Source organism: Hydractinia symbiolongicarpus, chromosome 14, assembly GCF_029227915.1.
Source record: "Hydractinia symbiolongicarpus strain clone_291-10 chromosome 14, HSymV2.1, whole genome shotgun sequence".
NCBI lineage: Eukaryota > Metazoa > Cnidaria > Hydrozoa > Anthoathecata > Hydractiniidae > Hydractinia > Hydractinia symbiolongicarpus.
In genome coordinates, this window is record NC_079888.1 from 19,184,329 (window position 1) to 19,198,332 (window position 14,004).

The 14,004-nt window shown below is 30.6% G+C and overlaps 1 protein-coding gene across 3 annotated transcripts; it reads right to left on the reverse strand.

The window, feature by feature from the left end:
- Nucleotides 1-5,599: 5,599 nt before the first annotated feature.
- On the reverse strand, nucleotides 5,600-13,860 carry LOC130624998 (uncharacterized). Of its 3 annotated transcripts, none has more exons than XM_057440071.1 (5): nucleotides 12,478-13,860; nucleotides 8,490-8,724; nucleotides 6,725-7,184; nucleotides 6,486-6,502; nucleotides 5,600-6,379 (listed from the first exon to the last, which is right to left on the reverse strand). In XM_057440071.1, exons 2-5 carry the CDS (start codon nucleotides 8,722-8,724, stop codon nucleotides 5,745-5,747), a joined length of 1,347 nt encoding a protein of 448 aa, XP_057296054.1. In that variant the 5' UTR covers nucleotides 12,478-13,860; the 3' UTR covers nucleotides 5,600-5,744. The 3 variants fall into 3 exon arrangements, with proteins under 3 accessions (XP_057296054.1, XP_057296055.1, XP_057296056.1); XM_057440072.1 differs by lacking the exon at nucleotides 12,478-13,860 and adding an exon at nucleotides 11,177-11,310; XM_057440073.1 differs by lacking the exon at nucleotides 12,478-13,860 and adding an exon at nucleotides 10,883-11,126.
- Between the last annotated feature and the right edge of the window lie 144 nt (nucleotides 13,861-14,004).

Here is a 14,004-nt window from a genome sequence, read left to right on the forward strand (position 1 = left end):
TATTGGCCAGGTATATTGGCAAAGCTTTGGGAAATTTGACTAACTTGGGTCTAAGGTGGTCACTAGTAACCAGTGTATGCAAAAATAACTGATTTCACCACCTCGTTCCTAAGTTATTTGGCTTTAAAATTATAAGTGCATTGTAATGGCTTTATTCTTAAAAATTTGTTAAAGTCAGAATAATGTTATTGACACCTAATTTGTCAATTAACTTATCAGACATACAAACACAAAAAAATAAATGCAAAAGTTTGTAAAGTACTCAGAAGAAACAAAATAAAAACAATTCAAGGTTGCGTTTGTAAAAAAAGTAAAAACACCTTGGGCTTTCTTAAAAATTTGTAAACATCGCATAGGTGTTTTTTTAGTTTTTTTGTGTGTAAAAATGGATATTAAACACGAAATAATGAGCAACATTTAAATCTATAGAGACACATAAGGTATCTTATATCTTATATTGTGACACTTTGACCTCTTTGCTATCAACTATTATATCAAAAACCACATCACATATGATATCAAAGGAAATCAAGTTTAGTATAACATTGGAATAAAAAATCTTCATACCCTAATTGGGCGACATGTATCGTTTAATTAGCGGAGATGATGTAGTGGTAGCGCATTCACTTTGTAATTCAGGTTAAGTCCCTGCTACAGCGCACTTTAAATGTATTGTTGTTAACTGGCTTGTGTGGCAGGCAAGCAAGTTACAGCAATGATATGCGTTCCCTGACAGTAATGTTACATAATTACAGTCGGAAGCGAGCCAGCCATTAGGAATTCCCAAGGACATTAACACTTCCTGTTACTTCTTTACTTGCTTAATAATTACACAATAGCTTGACCTATTGAGACTGTCATTTGTATTAATTCCCATAGTGGAAAGGCACTTTTATAACTCCTTACAGGATAAGCAAAAGTTATAAAACTTAGTTAAAAAAAAAAATTAGCTGCTGACGTATTACTAGGAACCAATGGATAGTTATATTTTTAATTCAGCTCAATCTAGGCTTAATCTGACTAATATTGTAAATAGACAAAATGGTAAAACCAAGAGAGCAAATTTGGTGGTGCCACGTTTCTTATATTAACAATAGCTAAAGGTTTCCACTCATTTTTATTAAAAAAAAATAATTGTTTTTTTAGATAGTTCCAAACTACTTTCATGAAACAAAATTTTAGAATTTCACAATTTTTTGCTTTTCTAACGAAAGGTCTACAAAAAAAATATTTCATTAACTTTTAACAATTTGGACATTGTTCAGTACATTCTTGCAAAATTCGAATATTTTTTAGTTCAGCTGATGCCAATAATGGCAAAACAAGGGTTTTCCTCATTAACCATGCAGCAAGTAAAATTTGTAATAAGATTGCTGACATTTTAAGAAATAGTACTATAGACAAATTATTACAGAAAGTCAACTGTGAGAATAGAAAAAAAATATGGAATCCTGCTAAAGCGAACATTTAGCCCCCAATGAATCACTAATAGTGTAGCTGGTCTTTTTAATTACAGTGTACTTTCCATAACTGGTAGCCTAATGAGAGAGGATTAGCTTTCGGTACGGGAGGGTTCAAACACCAGCTAATCCATGCCAGAGACTAAAAAATAGGAATCTATCCTTTCTGCTAAGTGTTCAACATGATAATAGGATTGATATCTTAGGCAATTGTCTAGTTCAGCGAATGCTTTGCTTGCATGACTTTTGTAGCTCAAAAGTGAGCCTTATATGTACTAGGATCCCCTATACAAGACCCTCGTTGATAGCAGTACCAATAGGAACTGAAGAGGCTATCCTGGGTAAACAATTTCAATAATAATAATTCAATTATGACTGGTTATTTCATGACTCTCAAAGTTCAATAAATAAATAATCAGCATAGGAATAGCATGAAATTATTAATAAAACAAATTTGTGGCCTAGACCTTACTGATAAGCTTTACAGCTGACTTACCAACACATAATCACAATTAATTCTCTTAATTAATCGTCACATACTCAAATCTTTCCTGCTTACAGCATATACAAACAATTACTTTAGGAAGCTTAGAGAAAAGTAAACAAAACAGTTTTCAAAACAAACAAGAGCACAAAATATGCACTCCATTACTGTGTATAAAAAGTTTTTATTTGACTCTCCATCACTATGTCTTATTTCAAAGGTCAAATGAAGTAGATTTTTTACTTTCATTTCTTCTGTCATCTTTCACTTTGTATTGACTACATTAAGCTTAACAATTTCAGGACTTATAGATCCTATCAATTAAAAATGCTAGCAGATTGGTTCTTGGAAATCAGGCAATTAGTTAAGAAAGAAATTTTAATGATGTAGGCAATAACCTGTTTCTTTAGAAATTTAATATACCTCATTTACACTGAAATAATAATGTATTAATAAAGGCCATAATTGTCAGTCCCTTTATAAAAATTGACTTGTCAGACTAAGAATGGAAAACATAATCGTTTTAAAAAATTGTGATTACATCTAATAGTTAATAACACACTGGTCAAGTTTATAGTATGCTTAGCCCAATCCTCTTTTTTGCATGTAAATTACGTTAAAAAAACAAAAACAAAAATAAAAAAGCGAAGAATTCTAAAACAATTTTACTCCTTGATTCTTGTTGACACAAAGAGGCCCAATTAAAGTAACTGCAATTTTTGATGACAACATTTTAAAACCAAGACAGAACCACACAATTCTTTTCCGCGTAAGGCTAAGATCTTATTGGTCAGCTTGGTGACAACTGGGTAACTTTCGGTGGAAGTTTTATTAGTTACACTGTAATGCTAAAAATTACCTAGTAAAATTTTGAAAATTCCAGATTATTTATCATCCTAAAAAATAGCACATTCCACAATTTCATAATAACAGATCAGATGAATCTATTAACTCACTTTGTTGAAAAACTTATAAAGAATTACCCTGCTCTTCCCATGACAAACTTCAAGGTTCTCCTTTCTCCCCAACTAAAACTTTTTGATAAATGTACCTAGTGCATATTTGTAATCTTTTGGAGCTATATTGTACCTCCCTTTGTTTAACAAAATCATGTTGTTTTAAAGTGTATCCTATGTATTTTACCTAGTGTATGTACAAAGTTATGAGAAAATTTAATAAATAGTGCTGGTGGAGCAAATTACCTTGTATTTGTATCATTTTTACTGAGATAGAAATTAATTTATTCTTTTTGCATAATAGAAAATCAACATTCTCTGTCAAGCTAAGCTTGTAAAGATATATGACTATTATATCATCATGACTCAATTGATTTATTGGCTGTAATGGTAGTGAATGTAGTGAAATTCATAGTAGCTGTCCTAATTAATGAAAAGGCTAAAAGATTTCTTGTTTGTGTGTAATTTTGTTCCCTATACCTATCGAGTTCGTAAGTAGCCTGTTTTGTACAGAACTTCTACTGTTGTTCCGTTATTTGAAATAAATAGGTATTATCCTGTGGTATTATATTGAACTTGCAAAATGTTTCATGTAGTACAAATATACAAAAAGTGATTTTTCAAAATTAATACTTACAATACTGCATTAACATTCATAAGAAAGAATTGAAGACATTCTATCATGTCAATTTATTAAATATTAAGTTTAAGATATCTAAGATTTGACCACAAAGTTGGATCCTACACGTTTAAAAACAAACAAAAAAAAGTAGAAGTAGGCGAAAGGAACAAAAAGATTACAATTACATTCATTGGTTTGGAATTAACAATAGAGACTAGATCCAAAATGCGATTTCGTGGTATTAACATTTAGACTAGCTGGGAAACCCAGAGTCAAAGCGTCCGGTTAAGCCACAAGTAACTTTGTTACCTGGCGTTGAACATATGGAAGAGCGATTAACAAGAACTGTAAACTGTGTCACGCATTCACGTAAAGCGCATTAATATAGTATGTCATAAATTAAGTGAGGCGCATTACATTATGGTGTTTGCAGTGTATTATATTTTGAAAAAATAAGTGCACAACATTATGGTGTTTCCAGTGTAATATATTTTCCAAAAAATAACTTTTCACAACTTTAGCTGAAATAAAAACACAGTTTACAACTTTCTCCTATCCTGTTAAATAGAAAAAACCGTTGGCCAAGCTCTATTTTTCAGAGAATGTTCCCGCTAAAAGTTCAAAAATAAAAATTACTCCAGGCTGAGGGATTAATACAGGCAACCAATGACACATATCCATATATATAGGCATAATTCGCTCTTTTAAAATAAAACTTTATCGTAACTTCGGATAAACAGAAACTCGGGAAACAGCCATCATTAACATTGGGCTGAGCGCTTAGTACGCGTAAACTGTGTCGTCTATGCATTTAGGCGTAATACCCTTTTTTAAAAAACTTTATTACAACTTCGGTTTAAATAAGAACACAGGAAAAACAGCCTGTCGTTACCCACCCTGTCCAGCTAAAAAATCACTCAGCAATTCTATTTTGCAGAGTAAGTATTCGTGACACTAATAAAAGGTGTCGCTACCTACTAACTGCATTTAACATAAGAAACATTGATTACGAATTTTGTTGTAGCTAGCCAAACTGCATTTGGCTACTTTTACTCTTCAGCTAGAAGTAGCTAAATAGGTAGCTAAGAAGAGAGCAGAACACCAACATAAAAATAAATAATAATATACCAAACTTTAAAATAATAAGAATATTTAAGGCTAGCTACAGCTAGCTGGCTTCAGGAAGATGCAGCCTTGAAATCTATGTTAGCTAGCGGTAAAATCTTGAAATTGGTTTGTTTCAGATTTACACATGGCTAGAAATCGTGATGATTAATATGTGAAAACATAGACACAATTAAGAGAATATCTTAAACGTTGATAGAACTGAGATTAAGGCAGTTAAATAATTATACTAAATCATTCCAATATTCCTTTTTCTTCAAAAAATGTTGATTCGCAGCTTGGTGAAGAAGCCAGAGTATAACAAATATGGCGTCCTTGAACTCGAAACAATCGACTCGTACCTCAACCCCTAGAGCTCGGGTTAGTTAAACAAAATTCGCCTCATTAAAAACATAACTAAAAACGAAAATTTGAAGGAGTATCTAGCATAGCTCATCAAATAATATTAAAATAACAGTATATAACAATATTTGTGATCAAATTCGTAACGCAGTCTTCATTCTTTTCCTAATTTAACAAATTTAACAAATATCAAGATATGCACACAGCTTGAGTAACGCTGGGTCGCAGGGTCAGGTCGGAAACATGGTTATATAAAAAGCAAGTCTTTTTAAATTTGAATGTGTAGCAAAAAACACACAATAAAGGTCTGTTGCAGTGTTTTAAGTGTGATGGATCAGACACCTAAATTGTGTTACATGCGAGATGTGTAGTACTATAACGTTCCTGTCAAAAAAACTAACAAATCAAGTAGGCATGTCCAACTTTGTGGCCACCGTGTGTTACAAAAACGTGCCACAAAACATTTTGCATTAGTGTGAATTTAAAGGAACACGGAGACTTCGAAGAGGCTGAAGAGAAATTAGATTTAGAGGACGTTAAATGTGTTGCGTCTAACATGTCATAAATAGTATTGAAGTATAAAAACAACAAAAAGATAATACAACCATGATAACGTAACAAGTAAAGTTCGTTATTGTCTCCTACAAGGATACTAATACAAGATAAAATGCTACATCTAAACTCTACTCTAATATACATGACCAAGAATCTAATGAACTTCGGCTTTAACAATACCAGGTGTTTTTTGAAAAAAATTAAGGCTTCGCTAATTCGTGATAAAAATTTTCATCATTTTTATGAGCTGCGTATTCATATGCGTCATTGTTCACAGCTGTTTTATTATGTAACGGAAGGTTATTACGGTTTTCAGTATAAAAGTTCGGATTATCAACACCTTGATAAACAGGATCAGTTGGAACATCAGGTTCAATCTCACGATAAACGGGTTCAGCATATACATCTTTCTTGTTTAATCCTGCGTAAATATAATCCGAAACTTTTCCAACAGGCTGGTAATTCTCATGAATAGAGTTTAAAACTGTATATGGTTCACTACGCTGAACACCAAGGGGTGCATAACTGTCTCCAGTGTCTGTTATTAAACCACAGGTAGAGCTAGTTGTAGACAACATTGTTTCGCGTCTGTTATTTGTTAATTCTGCATATGCAACATCTGTTGAGGTTGGTGGTATACTGGTGTAATGAGATGGATGCTCAATCTCTTTGTAAATGGGATTGGGTAAGTCCTTTGAATTATAATTATTTTTCATTTGATTTAACGTGTCAACAGGGCATAGGTACGTATCCTGCTCAAATTGATCATAGTTGTTGCTGTTATTAGTTGCATGATTTGATTTGATTTTCATTGGAACATCATTACAGGTTTGGTCTAAAGATTTAAAACTGTTAAAATCAAGAGTATGCTTAAAATAACCATCATAACAAAATGTCGTAAAATTAAAACAACAGAAACCATTAAAATGTCTGCTTCTCACCTTTTTTGCCTCTCAACCTAAAATAAAAGAAATTGAATAGCATTATATAAAATTTAGTCTCAATGACAAGTAAGGACCGGTACCAGAATATTAATATGTACTCAAGATGAAAAAGCAATATTCCATTGCTTATTCAGACAAAAAGTTATCAAAAAGATTGCTTGAAAATAAAAATAAATAAAAAAAATACAAATGCAAGCTAAAGGTGTGTTCCTTATAAAAACAATGTTCATTTTTACCTCTTTCTACACACATAAACCACAATGATAATAGTTACCAAAGAAACCAACACAGCAACTGTAGTCATGATAATAGATACAGTCTTCCAACCAGAATCATCATTTTGTTTTGATTTATTAGCAACAGAAGAAATCGATGTCGAATATGTGAATTGGGGTTTTGTTGTTCGCTTTGACCAAACAGAAGTAGTTTTTGAAGTTGTTGTAGAAATATCTGTTATTTTATTTGTTAAAGGTTGAGACTTTGTTGCGGTAGCTACTTCTCGAGTGGTAGCTACTTTTTCAGTTGTGGTTATTTTTTCAGTTGTGGTTGCCTTTTCAGTAGTTTCTATTTTCTTAGTGGTTGATGGTTTACTTGGGATATTTTTTGTAGTGCTAGGTTTGTTTGTTTTTGTTGTTGTTGTTGTTTTTGTTGTTGTTGTTGTTATCCCAGGATATAATGAATTTATATCAAAAGGATCTATAAAGAAAAACAAAAATCAGTGGTTGACAAATAAACAAAACTCTGGATTTCTCATAAAAAATTACATTAACACTTGTAAACATTGCATGATCATGTTTAAATTTATCGATTTTTTTTTTCTTATCTGCTAAAATGGTAGGTTTGTAAGAAACACTTACAAACAAATTTCATAAATTGGCTTATCATGAGCAGATCATAACATGTGTTAATAGCTGTACCATGTAGGGTAGTGCCATTTTGTGAATGAGCTAGCTGCCGTTTCCTGAGTTGTTTACTTGTTTAAAAAACTCTTTCTTTTATATAGCTAGCTTTACAAGACAGCTCTTTTATATGTGGCACAGAAAAAATATAACAAAAAACAAGTCTGTTATTTGTTCAACTTTTAATAGTTGCTTTAGCGGTGCTAGTATTGCTTTGTGCAACTGGGAAATTTTTTTTAATGGTGGAAAGTTTTCACAAACAGTCATTGATTTTGTGCAATAACCCTATTTTTATGACCAACTAGAATATAAATTCACCTTTTATTTAGCTTTAAATTTCTTGCAATAAACCTATTTTACTTAGACCATAAAAATTTGCCCCTTTTAAAGGAGTAAAATATGGTAATGTCCAAAATAATTTGGAAACAAAACCTTAAAAATCGAAAACAGATGGTAAAATGCATATTAGCTTCAGACTGTGGCTGTTTAAACCTAAAGAGGAAAGAAAAAAGGAAAGTGTACTAAGATTAGCATGGTCATTACACAGGGTGACCAATGACTTTTAAAAGTAAAAATTTAAGAGATTTTTTTAGAGAATTTTGGTTTTAACATTGGATCACCCAATTAACACAAAAATTCAATGAAAAAATTAGGGGAATTCAGAACTTTTTTAAAGGAATTAACAGGATTTCATGATCTTTATGTAAATTATTAGCTTTAATTTATCATATTTTCTTTAATAATTTTATGTACCACTGTTGTAGTCCATTTTCCAGTTCAAAAATATATGATGACATTATTTAAAACCATATTAAGTCATTAAAAATATTTTATCCCAATTGCTCAAAATTTGTATCAAGATTTATAAAGCAAATAGCGAAAAGTGTCCAGAAAACAGAATTAAAGACAAAATTTGCATACATAAGTTTTTATTCCACCAATTCTTTTTAATATTTCTCTTACATTCACTTCTTTTAGGGCCATTCACAAAAAATTAAATTCAAAACATTTTATTGATTAATCTTTCTTTACTCTCTCAATGTCTTCTATAAATCCCCTTTAACCCCTAATAAGGTACAAACAACAACCTTTTTCAACTTACCCATATAAAGTTTAACACATGTAGGAGGACCATTTGGAAATGCTGACATAAAAGTGTAGGCTTTATCAAGACCACACGTGCATGTATTATTCATACCCCATATACTGTTAAAGCCAGGGCAGTCGCTGTTACTGTAACTAACAGAAATTGTGTCTTTATAATTAGCTCTTTGTACATCTCTGGAAACAATGATATTAACGACAGAGAACAAATATATTGTGTTTATCAGCATCATCTAAATATAAAAACAAATCTTACGTTATCAGTTAATTTCATACATAAAAATTTACTGCAACACATATTTTTGTCATAAGTTTCAAATGTTTCTGCAATGTACCTGAGTTTTAATTTAATAACATGTGATAAATAAAATAAACATGCAAAAATGAGATTTTTTTATAAGGACGTGGTCAAAAATAACAGGTATATTGTCAGTAAAACAGACTTTCCAATATATTTGGCAATTTTTTTTTTTGCTGACAGGAAGAAATTGAAAGTAAAAAGGTTAAACGACAAATAAAAAAATTCGAAATAACATTTATGACTGAATTTTAAAACAAAACAAGCAAGTAAACACTTTTGTACGATTAAAAAAAAATCTCACACTTTTAAAAAATAGCTATACTTAGTTTACAAATATATTTGCAGAAGCAGGAATAAATCTAAAATTGTCACGGTATGTTTTTAAAATAATCCTACCTCCTGATATTCAAAAATTCAACAAAACAAACAAATATCTCTGTCATAATTAGCTATTATTTACAGAAACAAAGCCACTGTCAACCAAACCACTTTCAAATATTCTAGGAAGGTAATTTTGAAAACACTGACTTTTTTTTGGTAATGTAAGGAAAAGAAACAAATTGAAGTGTTGAAACATAATTATTTGTTTTTAAGCTGACAACAAAAGGATTAAATACTATACTGTTTTAATTTATGGGGTATTATATACAAATTATCAAACATGGTTTCATGAAATATCTAATTAAACACACGAAATATCGCAGAATTTAAGTGCCTACTACAATCCTGGGAAAAATTGTTGTGGTTGTGGTTCTTTTCAAAATCAGGATTAATTTGGCCATTACTGCACATCCAAAGTTAAACTTTGACAGATACAGAGTCAAGTTAAAAAGGTCTAGAATCTACTATCATCACTTTTTATGCCCACATTATGAAACAATCCAGTCTCGGACTAGTAGAGGCAGGAGCACAAGAAGATGGGGCATGCTGACTTCAGCGAAAAATTATATCATTTAATGTGAATGTTTATCTATATTTTGTTAGGTTTTCTAAGTCCATAAAAGAGATTACTTTTCTTTTGCAGAAAAACAGTTTTTGTTTACATTTTTTAACTACATTTTCCTAACAAGATTTCGAGTCATAAAAATAATCACATTTGTTTTGATGGTCTAGTCTGCATTCATAGGCATTGAGTTATCCGGTGCCATACTATACACGCAACAACACAAAATCAACAACATTGAGTTTTATGTTGAATATCAAAATCCTAATGTTAATGCTGCAAATGTTCATGGAGCATACATAGCTAATAGGTAACATGTAAAACAAAAAGAAGTGTAACACACATATACATAAAGTATTTTTATAATGAAAAGGAGAGAAATCTATAAAGGTCAAATCAAAGATTTTGCCGCTTGCTTAATGCAATGTGGTTTATACAATCCAATTAATCAAATTCTATCTATCATAATAAAATTAAAACTTGACAGGTGACACACAGAACTGATTTTTAATTTTTTTTTGGTTGGCAAAATCATAATTTGTTGCTGTTAGATTTGTACTAGCAACTAATACAAATTCAAAAAAAAAAAAGACTGTGAAAAAGTACTTTAGGAATGCACCCTACAATGTTCAAGAGCAGGAAGATTTTTTTGATTTTTTGATTATAATTATTTATTTGTTTTCCATTAAACTCGGACTAGGTCTCAGACACATAATGATCAACGAAGTAAATTTCGAATTGTGTGTTACTGGCTTTGTATAGTTTGCTTTAAACTGTTTTTTAACAAATTTAAAAAGTTTGTCAGGCGAACGTAAAACAAAACACAAACATAATTTATAATTTACTGCATTAATAAATATTTTATTTATAGAAAACGTATACACACACAAGTAATAGCAAAACAAATATCTCAGAATATCTACTAAGCACAAAATCAAGTTTTGAAAATAAACACTACACATGAAGTAATATTTCTCCATACATACAAACTTTAAAAAATAACACAAATGCAAGTGCTGAATAAAATTCGTTATGAAAACTAAAGAATGATTTTAAGTCTACATCATTCCCATGACTGAAACAAAAACAACAAAAAATCTCATGAGCAGGAACTGTTACAATGACACTTAGAAAAATAATCACTCACGTATCACCTTACAGACATGTGAATGTTGAATGACGTTATGATCACAGAATAAAAGTAACAATGTTATTGCTTTTGTGATTTTGTTTGATTATTCTCCACTCTCTATATACATTTTTGCTTGTGTTTTTCTCTAGAAAATTTAAAACTTAAGAGCAGCTGTAAAGCACTTCTCACAGTAACCTGCAACCTATTTCGCTTTTGTCAGATTTATTTACAAGTCTCTCTTCACCGCAATAAACAAACAACATTAAAATCAAAATAAAAAATAAAGCAAAAAAAATTCCCTAAACTTACAAAATAGTTTTAATCAGAAGGTTGTCCCTGTAAGTCAACTCCAGTAACCTTTTCTTTAAGTTCTGGCTTGTATGCTGGTGCCAGATTATTTAGGCATTAGTAATAAGAAGCTTAAAACCATAGAAAACAAAACATAATTGCTAAAAATAAGTTAAAATCTTATAATTCTGAGAAGTATAAAAATTTCAATGAGATACAGAGAACTTAAATTAACAATAACTCAAAAAACCAAATTGGATTCAATTAACATTAAAAAAGTTTTAAATCCATTTATAAAAGATTTGAAAGTATTGAGTAATAACGAAATTAATATAATGCAAATGCTGACAAAGATTAAATGATAAAAATAAACAACTGATGTAATTTTGTTGAGAGATAGTAGAGTAGTGCAAACAACAGAAAGAAATATACAAACACGGATGGCATAAGAAAAATAACGTAAACAAGTTGCAGCTGTTTTGTTTACACACTATGCACAAACTTATTTAACAGCTAAGCTTATATAGGTTTTTTAACTTTTTCAGAATTTAGATGATTGTGTATCAATTCAATTTTTTCTATACATTTTGCCGTTGTTTTAACATAGCTCTTAAAAACTAGTTTTACAACCTTTCCTGAGTACAAAACTTAGCAATCCTTATTAATGTACAACTTTGCACTTTGCATGATTGTAAATTCTTACACTTCAGCCTTTGAAAATGTTCTTAAAATTAGAATTAACAACAAACTTTATGCTTCATGCCATTAAATATGCATTGCTAGCAAAAGATAACTTTTATGTGTAATTTTTTATAAAATACAGTAAAATTTAAATTAAAGGCCTGTGATCTTTTCTGAATAATCCAAACTTGTTTGAAATTATTTGTCCATCAAATTTATTTTATTTTTACAAAACATTTTTTAAAATACAAACATTGATAAAAATCAATTTAATAAAACAAACACACTGAACAAAAACGTCTGTACACACCAAATAATTAATGCCAATTTAAATCACACATGTGATTACTTTTAAATCAAGAATGTAATCACTTTAATTCTCCTTACAATGAGAAAGTAACAACTTCAAAATGTCAATAAATCAAAGAATATGAAAAACTCTCAGTCCGATCACCACATCTTGTCACATTGTATGCTTGCAAGCTCAATTCAAGAAAAAACAAGTCAAAACAAAACCAATGTTTTTAGTACAAACAAATCGAAAATTTTGCCTTGATATCCCAACAAAATATAATGGCATGATAAAGAAATATGCCTTAAATTCAAGTCAAGAAGCATTCCAACAATAACAAATCTTTTACCTCAACTTTTTCTTTGAAAATTTACAACAATTTCTCATCCGTTCGTAGAAGTTTTGTTATTTCTTGTCAACTACAAAACAACAATACAGTTTAAAAATATCGTCTTTCAATATCAGAGGTGAAACACACAAGTAAACAAACTAACCTTGGTTTCTTTAGCAACAAAAAGGGAAACAATTTACTTCATTGTGCAAAAATCTTTTTATCATGAATTCTTCAGTATAACATTATCACAGATAATGTTAGGCCTTTTTTTGGAATCTCAACATTTTAATAACAGACCTGTACATGAAGCTAGGTCTTAACTAAAGAAAATGATGTTCCACATTTTGACTAGAACTTTGCAATCAAAAGTAGAATAATCAATTCACATTTTTGGTAGCAAAGTATGTTCAACCAGTCACCAAAATCTTTGATTTTTCTGTTTTGCATGTATTGTTTTGTCAGAAGGAAAACAAGTTCATTGCAGCATACGTCAGTCAAACAAACTAGAATTATTTTTGTCATTAAAAACCCATAAAAATAACAGCATTACAACATGCTTACTAATATGCATGCAATATTCCTACCTAATGTTAATGGTTAAAGGAGCATATTAAAATGTGTGAATCAAGAAAGAGGTCAATAAAACAAAATAAAGAACATATAAAACCGGGCAATTTCTTGCAAAAACTATGCCATAGCTACAAAGAGCATCCGCTAAAAAAATTACCAGTGCTATGGTGTGCAAAAAATCACACTTGTACGCAAAATTTACAAGTGCGATGTAAATATTTGCATATTTTTGTTTACCACAACGTTATATGTTATTTAGCTGTATAGAAATGATGACTTCAAAGAAAAATATGATTGAAAGAAATATCAAAAGTAAATTTTGATTTGTGCACTCTTGTGTATGAACAAAATTTTGTATTAACCACGAGTGCAAAGTTCAAAACACGTTAAACGCGATGATGTGTTGGCTCATTTGCTATATGTTTTTGGCATTAAATATATTTCTAGAAAGTTTTGATTATTCAAAATGTTTTTTTTTTTTTGGTATTACATCACAAGAACATTCTTCCGAAAGCTGTAATAATGTACAGGACACTCATAACCTTTCCCATGTTCTGGTTATATTTAACTTGTATGGGTGCGCACTCTTCTTGCAGTATTCTCTGTGACAATGAAGGTTGGACTGACTTGTGGCATGGTTGCAAATGGTCCTCCGGCTTACGTTAAAGTCTCAGTGTAATGCACTAGACGAGCATAAGAGTGTCAGCATGAAGGAAAGGGATCAACTTTAATGTTCTCTATACTTTTTAAACAAAATCAATCATGAAGGAGTGACTGTTACGTAATCACCTTTATTAACTTTTTTTATCGCTCTATAATATTTTAGAAAAAGTAAAAATTCACGTGTGCGATAAAAAGCACTCGTAAATTTTTTTAGGTGTGCGGACGATTGCGCGAGCGATCGCACTTGTCTCAAGAAATGACCTGTGAAACACTTATAGAGATGTTGAAAGGGAGAAGTTAAACATAGAA

What these genes read in the sequence shown, in the direction of transcription:
- LOC130624998 (XM_057440071.1), bottom strand. Translation starts at nt 8,724, where the DNA reads ATGATGCTGATAAACACAATATATTTGTTCTCTGTCGTTAATATCATT. An exon ending in ATGTGTTAAACTTTATATGG is followed by an intron (nt 7,185 to 8,489) that starts GTAAGTTGAAAA and finishes TTTTCTTTATAG; the next exon opens with ATCCTTTTGATATAAATTCA.